The 17934-nt window shown below is 44.0% G+C and overlaps 1 protein-coding gene across 1 annotated transcript in view; it reads left to right on the plus strand.

The window, feature by feature from the left end:
- Positions 1–17934, plus strand: part of FOSB (FosB proto-oncogene, AP-1 transcription factor subunit) — a 129062-nt gene that overhangs the window by 35834 nt on the left and 75294 nt on the right. The window contains exons 2-3 of the mRNA XM_085625569.1: positions 8432–8728; positions 12220–12327. Of these exons, the coding sequence (XP_085481695.1) occupies positions 8432–8728; positions 12220–12327 (405 nt within the window). The remainder of the gene's footprint in view (positions 1–8431; positions 8729–12219; positions 12328–17934) is intronic.

Raw genomic sequence — 17934 nt, forward strand, 5'->3', positions numbered from 1 at the left:
CACTTTTAGAAATTGGACTCTGCACTTACTGCTCTATGAGCCTGAGAGCCTAGTTCCAATACACGTCTGGGGTGGGTGACAGCTACACTTTGTGTATTCCTTCTAGATAGCCGCAATACAGGAAGGATAGTTGTGTCTTAGTACCCATCTACATAGATCTGCATTCTGATGGCCTTGCCTGGGCAAGATAGAAGGGAGGGGCTAACACTTCACTTGAATAGTCTGTTTCCTGTCCCCACACAAAGGACTGATTACCCCCACAGGCTGGAAGGCAGGACTGGGTTGAAAGGGAACCTTGTGCACCACAGGGGGATGCTTTGAAGTCATCCCCCTGTATCAAATGCACTTTTGGGTCTCTGACCACCCCACAAATCAGACACTTCTTGACCTTGAACTGAACCTGTGTCAAAAGGACTGCTGTGCTGCTTAAAGGATTCATCTGTGGACTGCAGACTTGGATGGCCGCTTTTTTTCTTGTGTTGCCCTGCTGCTCTCTGACTTTGCTGAGGGGGCTGGACTCTGCATTCCCTCCAAGTGATCTCCAAGGCCTTGTTAGCTTGTCTCCTGTTGCTTGAGACTCAATCTCTACCCCTGTTCCTGTCTAACTGGAAGTGGCCCAGATACTTGCAACACTGATTTCAACACATCTCCTGTCTGTGTGCAACAGAACCTGTGCTGCGACCCGGTTGAAGAAGTGAAATCTGAGCATCGGAACCAGAACTCCCGAGATCGACGCATTGGACAGTGTATTGTCGCCACTGCAGTTTGTGGGATCGATGCATCCCCTCAATTGCGTGGCAGAAACTGGCTCATTGTTCATCGCCTCTCGACTCCGGCACCCGTCTTCGAAACTGACACATCACATTCATTGCTTGGAGAAGATAGACTCATCTGGTTGTTTGCGACCAGAAAAGGTACTTTGTTCACCAGGGCCTGCGTGGGTGCTGTAGCCGGCTGGTGGTCCATCATGGTCATTCCCAACTTTGACTTTACTCCGGTCCAGCGCAACCTAAAGTAACCTTTTTAGCGCTACTTGCTTCTAAGAGCTCTACTGCATTTGTTCTTTAAAATTTAATATCTCATCTTCTGTACACTGGATTTTTGGTCTTGTTTTGTTGAGAATACAATCTATTTTTCTAAACTTGCGTGGAGTCTTTTTGTGGTGTATTCATTTTGTGTGTGTGTGTGTGTGAGACTAGAGTGGTGGTTCTTGCCTGGCAGCATACCTCAGCCAACCAGAAATCCCATTTCTAACAACAAGCCTGTAGATCATTAAATGCATCAGATGACCACCACTGCCGCCACCACCACCCAGGGCTGGGAACCAAAAGTAGCCCTGGAAAACTTTGTCAGAGCCCCCCCCACCCCTCATTCTTCATTTAGCAAGTGAATGCAGTGAGCGAGTATTACCACTGTGTCTGGTTTGGGGGAGGGATCTCCCTCAAGAAAGTTTTGAAAAAGATTGCAACTATGGTGTGTTTTACAAAGCAATTTTCATTATCAAACCCTATTTAATCAATGAATGGAAACAGGGTTGCATGGCTCAATAAATGAATAGTTGGATGATGAGGAGTGGGTAGATTATTTAATCTATTAATTGTCATCCATTCTTGAAGGCTTGTAAGACAAGCAAATGATCTCGATGCACTAACCAAGGGTAAGTGCTTTTGGTTTTCATTTTAGCTGCTTTAGCATTAAAACATCTCCCTTCCCAAACACTACCACCATACATCACGATCCAATGCTTCCTTAATCAGGCCTCTGACATCCAGTCATGACACTCCTTACATGCCCTTCAGCATGCTTCTGAAAAAGGCAGAGAAAAAGTCCCCAGTGGGAGAAACAAAATATCTAAACCGGAAGAGGCAAGTGAAATGGATAAATGCTGGACACAAGTACAGAAGCTTGCTAAACCAATCCGAAGACTGGATAATGGTCTTGTGGCTATGGAATGCTTGCTCAGTGATCAAATAAGGAAATTACTTTCAAAATCTGCTTACTAGCTACTAAACTGCAGTTGTATTCCGACTAGGAGGAAGACACTTCAGTAGAACAGGTAGGATTTTAGCTGCATTTTGAACTTTTGAAATGGTTTTTCAGATGGGAAATTCTTTGACACTGCTCCTGGTTATTCCCACTAGGAGAGAAAAATTATGTTCTTTTGAAAAAAAGAGTGATACGGCACTACTAACAGGGACTGATTAGCACTCCTCAATAAACGAGCTGGCCTGTGAGTGGGAAGAACAGTTGCTAAGTAGACTAGGGCCAGGTTGTGCATGCATTTAAATGGTAGGCTATAGATTCTGAAAAGTGTACATACCTATATGGGGAGCCAGAGTATGAGCACAACTATGTGCTGTGATATGCTCCTGTTTGTTTTCTCAGATCTAAGCTTGGCGCTACAACCGCATTTTGATCTGAGATATATATAAAATCTCTATCTCACTGCAATTCGGTTCAGACCTGGCAGGCTCAACTGCAGCTGCTGGCAATGGGCTGAACTTCAGAGCCAACACTACCTTCTTGTATACAAACACCCCGCACTCAATGAATCATTTATATTTCTTTAATGGCGAGCACCACTACCCCACCAACGCGTTTCAACCTCACAGGGTCTTTCTCACTGTAGAACCTCTTGCCCCCCTGTATCCGCCTTGAACCAAATTACCTGTCCTTTCTTAAGCAGTTAAAAACCTATCTGGTTCCCTAACACCGTTTGAAGTTGCTATTAGCGCTGGGATGCCCCCGGGTAACCATGCGTTTTAGAAATGCCATTCATTCGTTCGAATGTGTAACTCAGTATTTTCAGCATTAGATTGTATCACAACATTTAAATTGCTTAGTTTATCAACTAGTGTGACCAGACAGGGGAATCCTGAGAGACACCAAAAAGCTTAGTAGAGACAGAAGTGAAAGTATCCCTTTAATCAACTGCTGCCTATTTAATAGAAAAAGTAAAACGCAACTCCTACTCTCCCTCTCGCACAAGACCCCCAATGCAAGAAATCAGTTCACTGCCTGCGTGACCGAAGTCTCTGACTGGATGAAATCCAACTGTCTGAACCTCAATACCTACAACACAGAAGCAGTGAGCTTGAGCAAGAACGGGAAACAGCGTTCACTACACATGCTTTACATCACATGCCTTTACAACTTCGGTTGTTACTACAACAACAGCATTGTTACATCACGAACCATTATATCGCAAGTCATTACAATGACTTGCTGTAGGGGGCAGAAGGTGTTAGATTGTAAATCCAACACCTTCCCTGCTGTTGCACAAACTGGAGTAAGAATAGTAGATTATACTATTCCTAAGTCCAGCGCACCCCCTACAGCAAGTCGTTGTAACGACTTGCGATGTTAAGGTTTGCAATTTGACAACGCGGTTGTTGTAACAATCGCGTTGTAATGGCATGCAATGTAAAAAATGCCTAGTAAAGAAATAGTCGCAACACTATGCCGGGGGCCTCCAACTGGTGGCTGACCAAACCCACCATTGACGCCAGGAGCCTCGGGATCATTACTACACAAGTCTTCCCCATACTTTTTTTTATTTTATTTATTTTTTTATTTATTTTCAAATTCAGGAAAACCAATAAATACAAATATTTCGAGATTGACACAAATCAGATTCATCGATTGATCAATAGAAATAGTCATGTATAATTATATATATCCTACTCGTAAGGGTGGGTACAAAGAAAAATGAGAAGGCCGAAGATGTTGATAAAGATCTTCAAATGGCTCTAATGCAACACCAGAAAACCATAACCTACATCTTTGTGACTAGCAAGTTAGACCACGGCAGAACCTTCTACGCCGGAATCACCAAGCAACTTACCAGAAGACTGCAAACCATCCAGAACTCAACAACCAGACTCATCCTCAACCTCCCACGTAGAACTCGCAGTACACCACACCTCAGGGGCTCCACTGGAACCCAATACACAAATGTGTTCAGTTCAAATTCCTCACTCACACATTCAAGCCACTACACAAAATAGCCCCCGCCTACTTGGTCAGGAGCATCTGCAACCACATACCACCCAGACACCTCCACCAGACTCCTACTCGCACACATTCCATTCATACACAGAACCAGAGGCTGGGCCTTCTCTTACATCACTCCTAAAAAGCGGAACAACCTCCAACTTCACATCAGATCCTCCTCCTCTCTTCTTGAATTGTTCAAGAAGCTAAAGACCTGGCTATTTGACTAACCACCCGGCCCTAGGCAAGGCACAGCACACATACCTGCTCAGCTCCAGGATACCCTCGCTGGTAAAAGTGCTCTCTACAAACACAAATACCATGACAGGTAGCAGTGGCCTGGAGTGCTTGTAACACCCTGATCAGCCATTCTAGGAGAACAAGGTAGTCTATCTTATCAAAAGCGGAAGTAAAAAGACCAACAGGATCGGAAATGTGCCATGTCTAATACCTACTCAATCTTGGCTCTCATTTCACTGCCCTGACAGTGCTGTCTCTTTTGCCATGTTTTGGGCTCAACATAGATGGTGCGGGTGGCAGTTAAGAGTGGTAAAAAAGGTGGTAATTGGGTTACCACATTTTTTTTCTACATTTTTTTTAAGTACATGGAGTCTGATGAAAGGGCTGTATTACTAATTGTAGAGGTAGTTCAATGAAGATTATTTTAAGTATGGCAGTCACAAACCTGTATTTTAGGTCGGTGGTAAGTGTCCTGTCTAAAAAAGATAAGCCCTGAACCAAAGGTGAAAAGTATTAGTGCACTCCTGTACTAGTCAGGTGGTAGCTGGGCCAATTGGTGGGTTTGTGAGTTTGATTTGTATCACTCACTTAATAACTGCTTTTAGGGATACTGGCTCTAATATGAGGGAGTGTATGAGTAAGTGAGAAGACAGACGTTGTGGGAGAGATATCCTTTTAGAAGCTGCGGATAAATGTGTCCTTGTGGTTGACATTTTACTGAAGAAAGAGTGTTTTCCTGTGTCACATATTTGAATTTCTGGGTGAAACTGAGCTGACCAGCACCTGGCATGTGCTGAAACAAAAGATTTGGTTTTACAGTGGTTTGATTATCTACCCCTGGTGCTCTTGCTTGCCTACCAAAATGGCATCCTAGGTAGTTTGGAAAATGATGTCCATAATCTATTTGATCTTTTAGTTGATGCTGTGTTCACCATTTCATTTGTCAGTTTTAAACTTCAGAGTAAATGGGTCTGAACTTGCAATTTGCCTTTCGAAAGTGCTGTATGTAAGAGATTGTGACAAGATGGTTTATAATTACCAAATGCTTCCGCACCGGGTCAACATATCTAAGTGAAATGATTGTTCTCCTAACATTGGTATTGTTAGAAATGGGGGTCTCTAGTTGGCAGAGGTAGGTACCTTTGACCAAGTAGGGGCCCATGCTTCTAGTTAGGGTAAGTGGGCTACACTCCTAAAATAACTCCTGCTCACCCCCTTGGTAGCTTGGCACGAACAGGCAGGCTTATCTCTGAGGCAGTGTGTAAAGCATTTGTGAACACCTACAGTAATACAGTGAAAACACTACAAACAGACACCACACCAGTTTAGAAAAATAAGTAATCTTTATCTAGATTTAACACAAGACCAAACAACAAAAATCCACAATACAGTAGTCAAATATAACTTTCAAAGGGTAGAAATAGCTTAGTAAAATGTAGATGGTAAATGCGACACTTTACTCTCAAAGTACCTTGCATGCTTAACGCAAAATCAACAAGGGTCGCAGGGAAGGTGATGCGTCTGTTCCTTGCTTCGGGGGAGGGGATGCGTCGGTTTCTTACTGCGTTCCGGTTATGATGCGACAAGTTGGTGCCTCGATGCGACGATCCGGTGTGATGCGACAAAATGGCATCTTTGATGCGATGCGACAACTTGGATATGATGCGTGCATGCCTGACGGCCGTGCGGCAAATTCGGTGGTTTCTTGAGCCGCGACAGGCCCTGTAATGCGCTTCTACAGTGATGCGATGGCAACCGCTGCAGCGGCGGCACGCTTCTCCGGCGATGCAACACACTTCTTTAGTGATGCGACGGCAAACAGCCGTGGCGGCGGCAGGCTTCTTCGGCGTTGTGACGGCAAACAGCTGCGTCGGCACACTTCTTCGTTGATGCACCATGCTTCCAGCGACAGTCTCTAGAGGTCCTAGAACAACAGCAGGCACCTCTCTGCAGGTAGAAATCCCAGCAAGGAAATTCATGGGAAGCTGGTGGTGAAGTCTGTGTCCCTGAGACTTCAGGACAGGAGGCAAGCTCAGCTTAAAGCCCATGGAGATCTTCCTCAAGATGATACATTACACACAAAGTTCCTTTTCTCCTTTCCTTGGCAATAAGTAACCACTGCAGGCCAACCCCAAACAGTAACCAGCGCAGGGGCAGTCTCCTCCTTCAGCTTCCTTGGTTTCTCTCCTTGCCAAAGATTCGTCTTGATTCGCAGAAGTGATCTAAAGTTCTGGGGTCTGGGCCCCTCTTTTTATACACACAATTTCTTTGTTCTCTGAAGGCAGAGAGTGTCTGTACCCAGCCTAAACTAGTTCTGTCCTCCCTGGTGCAGCTTCCTGGCAGGAGGTCGAGACAGCATTGTTGAAAGCAGATCTGGACCAGGTAGCTGAAAAGAAATCTCCTCCCCCTACTCTCTATTCAATGTAGGCTCAGGCAAGTGAAAGGAAATCTCCTCCGCCCTACTCTCTATTCAACCCAGGTCCTATTCAGCCCAGTCCTGACTCATCAGACTGCTGGAGCCAAAGCCCTCCTCAGCCCCCTGTCACTCACAAACCAGACATGGAATACACAAACCTAGCAGAGGCATACTGGATGGTTAGGCAAGAAAATACTTACTTTCTAAAAGTGGTATTTTCAAACACAGATTGTAAAAATTACCCCAAAAAAGATGTATTTTAACATTCTGAGTTTAGGCATACTAAATTTGTTTTTCTACCTTGTTCCCTGGGTCAGTTAGGATTATAAGATGTTATAATCAAAATTCCCATTCTGGCCTATGGGAACAGGTAGCCTTGCAATAGTGAAAAACGAAATTGGCTGTAATTCACTATCAGGACATGCCACACACACCAGGGCATGTCCTACCTTTCACATACAATGCACCCTGCCCACGGGCCTATCTTCGGGGTGACTAACATGAAGAAAAGGGAAGGTTTAGGGACTGGCAAGTGGGTGCACTTGCCAAGTCGACATGGCAGTCCCAGACTGCACACAGGCTCTGCAATGGCAGGCCTGAGCCATATTTTACAAGCTGCTTCTGTGGGTGGCACAATCAGTGCTGCAAGCCCACTAGCAGCATTTGATTTACAGGCCCTGGGCACTCATAGCGTACTGTAGTAGGGTCTGACAAGTAAATCAAATAAGCCAATCATGGAGTCACTAATCCATTACAACAATTTACAATAGGGAGCACTTGCACTTTGGCACTGAACAGCAGTGGCAAAGAGCCCAAAGCATCTTGACCAGCAAAACATAGCAAAAACATAGGAGGCAACAGCGAAAAAATGGAAGGGAGACACACCAATGGTGCCCGGTCTAACGGGTATCAATAAAGATTTATTGGTTGATGCATCAGAGCATTTGGTAATGGGTAATAGTTTTATTTTTCTGATGGAAGCTTTAAGTGTTTATTCAAGTGACAAAGTAATGATCTAACCACATAATTAGTGTGGCAGATTCTAAATTGCTGGAGTTGTGATTTGGAGACGGCCAGTGTATGCACTTTTCCATTCATAGCTGTTGTGAGGAACACATATCTGAAATTGTGGAGTGAAGCTTTAAAGATGAGTCTTCGTCCTCAATATAAATCCATATGTTTAAGTGTTCCAAAATAGAGCAGACGGTTGAGCTAATGTGAATGGGTCTGCTTCTGCTGAGCATGTTGTGTAGTATTAGTAAATTGTGATTGAGAGGTCCTTGGAGTATTACACAATTATTAATGCATCCTTATTGGTTGTCCCAATGCAAACATTCCATTGAGTCAAGTTTTTCACTCCATATGCCAATTCCTTATCTTCTTGGCACACTGCTCTGTAGATGAGGGGGACACCGAAATTTTACCATGTGGATTTTGTCCACAAGAATAGGGAGTTCAGAAAGCTTGAAGAGTACCAGACAAGAATGCTGTAGTGGAAAATCTTAAGTCTGACTAAAACTGCTTCATAATCCTCCTTGGGTTGTGACACCATCAGAGATACAAAATCCTTTATAAATCGATAAACATTGGCAACAATTGAAAACTTATTTTAAGACATTAGAGTACTTTTGTAATGTGTGTGTATATTGGTTCCATGAGTTGGCTAATATTAACATTGTGTTTTTTTTTTTTTGCGGTGCTATAGAATGGTTTTTAAAATCTCATATTATTAAAGCTACAACTTTAAAAGACTTTTATGATGGCATTGTTTGTGAATTTCAGGAGTGCTCTGGGCTTAGTGACATGCCAGGATCCTTTGTGCCAACGGTAACTGCTATAACCACAAGCCAGGATTTGCAGTGGCTTGTTCAACCAACCCTGATTTCTTCCATGGCACAGTCTCAGGGGCAACCAGTATCTCAACCACAGCCTACTATTGACCTGTACGATCTCCCAGGGACCAGCTATTCCACCCCAGGGATGAGCACTTACACTGGCTCAGCAGAAACCACATCTGTTGAGACCTCAACATCCAGCAAGCCTACTCGGACTCGGTCTAAGAGACAACGCGAGGAAGCAGTAAGTGAGACAAACAATAAGAAGTAGCACAGCGCTATGATGATAAAAACTGCATCTTAAAACATTTGTACTCCAAGATCTCTATGGCTTTCTTTAACACCATGAATCTCTGAGCTTCTTACATGAACGTACAAATCCCACAACTATTACAACCTAAGAGCACAAATCAGAGCCCATCCGGTGTTTAAGGAAGATGCACATAACCGCTTATTTGACCCTAGTGGGCCTATCCAGACCTGTACAGTAGTACACATAAACCAGATCTCATAATACCTACTGCACTCATCATAGCAACTGAATACGTGCACCAATTGATACATTGCAAAGACGTATAACACAACTTATACTAAAGACATAGCACAACTTATGCCAGCTTGAGATGCACTCCACAGATAATGCTAAGTGAAAACACATGCAACATATGAGGCAAGTGAAATACATTTGCCATAACTGATACGAAGTAAAAACTGTACTAATTAAATATATAGCCCATCTATTTATTAGCTAAGGACCCCAACCAGAACACATTCTAACTGAAGATAAATATGTAAATGTTTACAAGCCAAAGACACATACCAAACCTAATATTAACTAATACACATACCATAGCTCATGCTGCATAAATACATACCACAATTACTACCAACAGACAGAGCATCGCTCGTACTGCCTCTATGTACTAAATTACGCGCTGTTCACAATTTATTGAGTGCGATAATCCTCGCCTTTTCCGAATTTTGCGCAAAAATGGGGCATACACACATTTTGGTGCTCACCACAGAATTCTTTCCTAGGCATTTTTTGCCTTGTAAATATCGGCAGGTCTGACCTGCTGAAATTTATCTGGGGAAAAACTGCAGTGTTTGCCTCAACTCAATTTCCATTTGTGTGTTAATAGGTGTTAAAAAAACAAATCAAATTAACCAAGGCACTTGTAATCAAGGCCTTGTAGAAACAGACCAGACAGACTACATTTTATGTTCGGGAAAAATACAGTAACTCAGACAAACTAAAAGCCTTTATAATGGTTTACACTAAATGAAGATATGTAACTAACTTAACATTTACTCCATAAAATATACTAAATAAAGACACATGCTGTATTCATGCTGTTAGAAATGGGGTTTATGGTTGGCTAAAGTATTACCCCCCCCCCTCCTGCCAGGCAGAACCCATTCTGGTCAGGGTAAGCTAGATACACAGCTAATATTACCTGTGCTCACCCTTCGATAGCTTGGCACCGAGCAGTCAGACTTCTCTAAAGAGGCAATTTGTAAAGTATTTGTGCAACACACACAAACACAATGAATACACCACAAAAAGACTCCACACAGGTTATATAAATAGGTTATTGTATTATAAACCAGACAAAACTATAAAAATACAATGTATACTTTTCAAGTTATCACATTAAATGACACTGTAATCCCATTGCTAAAGAGAACACGTTTTGCAGTCATTAAGGTAAACTCCGTGCTAGTAGCACATTCGATTGTGTGGTTAATCAGGAGTATTCCTTGCCATGGCAGGGCAAAGCAGTGTGCAAAATGGAACCAGAAGGTAATTGTTTTACAGGCCCCTCGGGCCGGAGAAATTAAACAAAAGGCGAACCTCCCGCGAACGTGCCGGTCGTAGACTGGAACCTCAGGGGTCCAACTCATCGGTACAATACCTCTCAATTGAATTGTCGGCGGGCCTTGTGAATGGGGCCCATGTCATCTGCTGATCTGAGTCTCCACAGCGTGCGCGTAGATGGCTGGTGAACCTCGCGCCCTTGGACACGCTGCTGGTTCCCGGACAACTTGTCGCAGTAGAGCCGCGCTGGAAGTCACTGCAGCCGCTGGGAGTGTGGCCATGACTTAGATCTGCACAAGAACAGCCGGAACAACCTGAGCCTCATAGGCAACACCGATTGTAGAAAAGCGGAGTGATGAGTCCTCGGCAAAGGGGAAGCGCTGGTCTTTGTGCTATGATCAAGGTGGCGATCGGCTCACAAGCTGATCCGTGTCAAAACCCATTCACCGGACTCTCCAGTTACAGAATCCCACGGCAGTGGGAGGGTGTGAGGTCTTTTATGATCCTGAGACCTCCTGAACAGGGGGCAAGCCAGCAAGCCCTTGAACACTTGTAGTTAAGCACAGCACAAGCCTAGCAGCCTAGTACAACATGGCAGGTCACAAAGTGGCAGTCACTTCTGCAGCTCCGCAAGCAGCAGGACGACACAGCAGAGCAGTTAGTAAAGTGGCAGTCACTCCCGACAGGACAGCAGTCCTTCTGGCAATGTGCAGATGTAGAACCAGTAGTGTCTGGTTACAGGTCAAATGAGGTCTGAGTTTAGGGGGTCGGAGAGACCCAGTACTTATACCCAAAAGTGCCTTTGTGGGGTGACTTCAAAAGAGTAATCGGAAGTGCACAAGAATTCCTTTCAATCCTTACTGTAGGCTATGTTTGAGGGCAATCAGCCATCTGTGTGAGGAAAGGACACAGCATATTCAGATTTAAGTATTAGCCACCTCCCCCCTTCTGCCCCAGCCCAGCCTTTCCTGTGTTTGTGGTTGTCTATAGGAAATACACAAAGTGTAATCGTCACACAGCCCGGACTTATATTGGAAACAGGCTGCAGGCACACAGAGCAAAGTTAAGAGCAGAGAAATGTCCACTTTCTAAAAGTGCCATTTCTAAATTAGTAAAGTTCAATCCAACCTCACCAGTAAGTAGGATTTGTCATTACCATTCCAAACATATGAAACATTAAAAAGCCACTCCTCTCTGATCAGGAAATACAGTTTAAAAGATAATTAAGGAATTCTCAATGCTACCCTATGAGAAGGGTAGGCCTCACAGTAGTGACCAATGAATGTAGCTGTTTGTCACAACCAGGACATATAAAACCTAAAACTACATGTCCTAATTTCTACTTACAAAACACCCTGCCCTTAGGGGTGACCAATGTGCAATAAAATGAGTTTAATACTTGGCAAGTGGTTTTAAATGCCAAGTTAAAGTGGCAGTAAACTGCACACACAGGCCTTGAAATGGCAGTCCTGAGACATGTTTGAAAGGCTACTTGTGGGGTTGGCACAATCCATGCTGCAAACCCACTAGCAGCATTTAGATTATAGGTCCTGGGTATATGGTATACCATTTTGCAAGGGACTTGTAAGTAAACTAAATATGCCAATCGGGTCTACACCAATGTCACTATGTTTAGGTGAGAAGCACATGCACTTTGAGCACTTTACCACTGCTAACCAGTGCTAGAGTCCTAAGGCCAACAAAGAGTTCAGTAAAAGAAGAGGAGAAAGGCAAAACGTTTGGGTTAACCCTGCAAAAATGGCAATTTCCAACAAAATACTAATTATAAGCACATGCAATAATGTACTAAATAAAAACATACTATAAATTGTATTATTTCAACACACTTACCACTAATCTTCCTCATTAAAGACCAATCCTACAACTCCTAATAACTAGCTGCTGCTTTCTTGTAGCTAACGCCAGAGGAGGAAGAAAAGAGAAGGCTTCGCCGGGAGAGGAACAAGATGGCAGCCGCCAAGTGTCGAAACCGACGGAAGGAGTTGACAGACCGGCTGCAAACAGTGAGTGCCTTTTTGGATTTGGTTTATCTAGTTTGTTCGTTTTTATGGTAACAAGTTGTCATGGGTGTGAGTACCACCAATAGCCGGCAAAATGTTCTTTAGGGTTGAAGTATATTGTGTAGATAGGAGACCACTTCCCGCAGGTCGGATTTCCAGGAAATCCAAACTGTGTATGAAAATTCTGTTGTGGATACCATGGAGAAGGAATACGGGGCATGCGCTCCATGCAAGAAATGCATTTACAAATATAAACATTGCTCCTGATCACTCTTCTGATCACCCCTGTCATTTTATAAGCATAAGCAATACGTGAGATCACGCTTGTGATCTACGCTACATCATCCCCGCCCTTACAGAGAGAAGAACAAAATAAAAGTTTAATACATAAAGTCCTTATACTTAACAGGCATGGAAACATTTCATCTTCTACACTGTATCTGAGCATTGATGCCAAGCCCAGTGGAGGAAAAGTTGACCAGATCATTAGTAACATCTGAAAGAGCATTTATGTGTCAAATTTGCAGAAACTCCTTCAGTGATGTCTAAAGTTGTATTGGAAGAAGAAGCTTGTGGCTGATGCATGTCAGAAGAGGAAATACTGTCTCCTAAATGAAGCCAATTTTCAGACTCTTGACATTTGTGCTTACCAATAATAACTGCTTGCTCAGGCGTCACTCTAACTAAGGCTCTTTTGCTCCACCAACCTTTAACTTTCAACAAGGCTGCACCTTTTGAAATCTTCTGAATCAAAACTGGTTTAGAGTATATGGGTTCCCCTTTTTAACCCTAGTAGGTTCTTTGAGTAGAACCCAGTCATTCTCCCTGAATTCCACACATTCACACCATGAGTGGCATCATAATTTTTTTAGTTTTTTCTCTGTGCAGCATCCACTCTTTGTTTTACCAATTGGGCAATGCCGCAATGACAAACTTTAATTTTGGGCATTGTGTACTTTACCCAATCAGGACATACATCTGATTTGAGTTTCCTTTTCCTTAGCAGTAAAAAAAGGGGAAACGCTAGTGGTAGAATGTGGGGTTTTGTGCTAAGCCCATACTTTTTGTTTTAAGAACTTTCACTGACACCCCATTTGTTAATGCATACTTTACACTTTCTTTTGTAAACGTATTGACTCTCTCTACCAGACCATTAGAAGTTGGGGAGTATAAAGCCACCTTGAGATGTCTGATGTGGTGTTTTTGTACAAATTCTTTCATGTGTGAAGAAATAAAATGTGTGTCATTATCAGTGACCTTCGTTTTCAAAAACTTTGCTTAAAAATTTAACTACAGACATGGTACTTACTAACGGGAAAAAAAATAATAACCATTTTGAAAAATAATCCACAAGAACTATTAGCAATCTTTTGTTTGACAATAATATTAAATGGTCCTGCAAAATCTAAGGCTACTTTTGACCAAGCTTCTTCAGGGTAAGGGACTACATGTAATGGAGTGTTGTGAGCAAGCCAATGTTTGTCTCATAGCAGACAGGTACTGCAGGAAGATATCCAGTTAGCCTTCTGGGAATCAAGAGAGCCACCAAACATATTGTTTCAAATCCTCAGCTGTTGCCCCAACTCCCAAATGACCTTGATGAGAAGCCTGGAATAGTTGACAACGGTCTGAGGGGGGCATACAGAGACCTTTCCTTTGGGCAGCTTTTTGTTTTAAACAAATTCCATAACCAGGGATAAAATGTTATCTTCGGAATGGCGGCCAACCATTCTTCATGAGAAATGAGTTCAGAAGTATATAAAATATCATCTAAGGTGGCTACTATTCCATTCCTCAGTGGAGCCAACTTCCTGATTTGACATCCTGGATAAAAAATCCACTCTAGAGTTTGTTATCGGGAATAAAATCCATTCTGAAATTGTACTCCTGGAGGCGTGAAAGAAGTCTAACCAGTCTAGCAGATGCCTTTCCTGTGTCATTTCCATTAAGTAAGTGAATTAACAGTTTATTATCAGTCAAAAGAACTAAACTCATATCCCAGAGACAAATTGTGAACTTTTCAATAGCCCAGGAGAAGGCTAATGCTTCTCTATCAGTAGTGCTGTAATGATACATTGAAGTTTCAAGAGATTGTGAAGCAAAAGCTACTGTGTGTTCATTATTGTCATAACATTGCCATAGTACAGCACCAACATCAATTCGACTTGCATCAACCGCCCCAATGCATTTAGTATTTGGTCTAAACGCTAAAAGGGCAGGAGCATTCGTTATGACATTTTTGACTGTGGTAGATGCTTGGTCAGCTGCCTCATCCCAAAGAAAATCGATTTGGGAAAAAGGGGGTGGTGATGGACAGAGTTTCTGAATGATGCAGAATACTCTTACCAAGTCAAGAGATCATGGTTTTAATCCAACACCGTTTTTTAGCTCACTGCACCATCCCAGCTCAGAACCTGGCTACATGCAAATTAGTCTGTACCTGTCCCAGTGCATGATGGGAACAGGGCAAACCAAACTACCAAGCCAATTCTTATACTGGGAAGGAAACAAGCTTCCGGGGACCGGTTTCTGGCATCACAGCCTTCGTCGGCCCGGCTTGCCTGAATCCTGATGGTGCAATGAGCAAGGGACCCACGTCTGAGCATACCCTCCCACACTGAGTGTGGATAAAATCGATTTGGGAAAAAGGGGGTGGTGATGGACAGTTTCTGAATGATGCAGAATACTCTTACCAAGTCAAGAGATCATGGTTTTAATCCAACACCGTTTTTTAGCTCACTGCACCATCCCAGCTCAGAACCTGGCTACATGCAAATTAGTCTGTACCTGTCCCAGTGCATGATGGGAACAGGGCAAACCAAACTACCAAGCCAATTCTTATACTGGGAAGGAAACAAGCTTCCGGGGACCGGTTTCTGGCATCACAGCCTTCGTCGGCCCGGCTTGCCTGAATCCTGATGGTGCAATGAGCAAGGGACCCACGTCTGAGCATACCCTCCCACACTGAGTGTGGATAAAATCGATTTGGGAAAAAGGGGGTGGTGATGGACAGAGTTTCTGAATGATGCAGAATACTCTTACCAAGTCAAGAGATCATGGTTTTAATCCAACACCGTTTTTTAGCTCACTGCACCATCCCAGCTCAGAACCTGGCTACATGCAAATTAGTCTGTACCTGTCCCAGTGCATGATGGGAACAGGGCAAACCAAACTACCAAGCCAATTCTTATACTGGGAAGGAAACAAGCTTCCGGGGACCGGTTTCTGGCATCACAGCCTTCGTCGGCCCGGCTTGCCTGAATCCTGATGGTGCAATGAGCAAGGGACCCACGTCTGAGCATACCCTCCCACACTGAGTGTGGATAAAATCGATTTGGGAAAAAGGGGGTGGTGATGGACAGAGTTTCTGAATGATGCAGAATACTCTTACCAAGTCAAGAGATCATGGTTTTAATCCAACACCGTTTTTTAGCTCACTGCACCATCCCAGCTCAGAACCTGGCTACATGCTTTTGTACCGCTTTGTCCGCCATAAGTTGGCAGGGTATGCTCAGGCGTGAGTCCCTTGCTCACTTTGCCACTGGATTCAAGCAAGCCTGGCTGAAGACGGCTGAAATGCCAGAAACCGGTCCTAGGAAGCTTGTTTCCGGTCCAGGGAAGGCATGGCTTGGCAGTTCGGGCTGGACTGTTCCCATAAGGCACAGGGTCAGACTGATTTGCATATGGCCATGTCTGAACTGGGGTGGCAGAGTGGGCTAAAGAACGGTGATGGATCAAACCCAGATCTGTTGACTGGGTGTGAGTGTTTGATTGGTTCTGATGCTCCGTCCATCACCACCCCCTTTTGTACCGCTTTGTCCGCCATAAGTTGGCAGGGTATGCTCAGGCGTGAGTCCCTTGCTCACTTTGCCACTGGATTCAAGCTAGCCTGGCTGAAGACGGCTGAAATGCCAGAAACCGGTCCTAGGAAGCTTGTTTCCGGTCCAGGGAAGGCATGGCTTGGCAGTTCGGGCTGGACTGTTCCCATAAGGCACAGGGTCAGACTGATTTGCATATGGCCATGTCTGAACTGGGGTGGCAGAGTGGGCTAAAGAACGGTGATGGATCAAACCCAGATCTGTTGACTGGGTGTGAGTGTTTGATTGGTTCTGATGCTCCGTCCATCACCACCCCCTTTTGTACCGCTTTGTCCGCCATAAGTTGGCAGGGTATGCTCAGGCGTGAGTCCCTTGCTCACTTTGCCACTGGATTCAAGCAAGCCTGGCTGAAGACGGCTGAAATGCCAGAAACCGGTCCTAGGAAGCTTGTTTCCGGTCCAGGGAAGGCATGGCTTGGCAGTTCGGGCTGGACTGTTCCCATAAGGCACAGGGTCAGACTGATTTGCATATGGCCATGTCTGAACTGGGGTGGCAGAGTGGGCTAAAGAACGGTGATGGATCAAACCCAGATCTGTTGACTGGGTGTGAGTGTTTGATTGGTTCTGATGCTCCGTCCATCACCACCCCCTTTTGTACCGCTTCATCCCAAAGAAAGCAACATTTTTTTCTTATCAGATCCCTAAGAGATTGTACAATCATAATATACCTTTGAATTTTTTTTGAATAATACTTGCTCATCCCAAGAAAAGATTTCAACTTATTTTTATCTTTGGGAGGAGCACATTTTGTATGGCAGTGAGAACTTGGGATGTATACCAGTGACCGAAATATTATGCCCTAAATAATCCAACTCCGTTTTGAGTAATCTACATTTTTCAATCTTAAGTGTGATGCCTATATCCTTGAAACTTTCCAACACGTTTATGTTCCATCTCAGTTCTTGAGAATATCAGGACGTCATCCTGATAGGCTTGTGCACCTGAAATTTCGGATAGTATGGAGACCATTCGTTTTTGAAAAGCACTCTCTGCAGAAGCAATATCAACAGAAGCCTTAAAAAGTTATACGCTCCAAAAGGAGAGATAAATGTTTTAAGAGCTTGGGATTCTGCAGCGAGGGGAATCGGATAAGCAGAGTGCAGATCTAATTAAGAGAAAGCCTGGCTCTGCTGATGTTAGACAGTAAATCACTGATTTTAGGTATATGGTGACGATCCAACAGAATACTCTTATTCAAAGTGCTTAAGTCTGCATGTAGGAGAGTGGAATCTGACTAATGGTTGCCCCCAACTTTTTGCCTGGTATTTAAGTGGTTTTTGACTAGTCTGGCTGGGATCCTGCTATCCAGGACCCCAGCCTATCTGCTTTCTCCCTAAAACTGTTGTGAGTACTCTAGGTACAAACATAATTGGATGCTGGGCATGCCCTACCAGTCCCTTGTAGATGGTACCCTAGGTACCCAGGGCATGGGGCCCCCAGTAGGCCTACCAGGGCTGCAGCACTTATTGTGCCACCCTGGGACAGCCACCCAAACTGACACCACCAGGCCACTACTGTAGCCTGGGTAAGGTGGTGCTAGCACCCCTTACAGGGATGTAGGTACCCTATGTCCCATACCATTACAACACATATACTCTCATAGGTCACCCCTATGGCAGGCCCTGGTAATCCTACAGGGCTGGGTGCTGAGGTATGTGTGAGGGGGGACCCCTACGTGAGTAGGGCCTCCCTGCAACCTTCGTAAAAATCGTTACTGGGTTGTTTGTAGTGTA

This window comes from Triturus cristatus, chromosome 9, assembly GCF_964204655.1.
Source record: "Triturus cristatus chromosome 9, aTriCri1.1, whole genome shotgun sequence".
Lineage (NCBI taxonomy): Eukaryota > Metazoa > Chordata > Amphibia > Caudata > Salamandridae > Triturus > Triturus cristatus.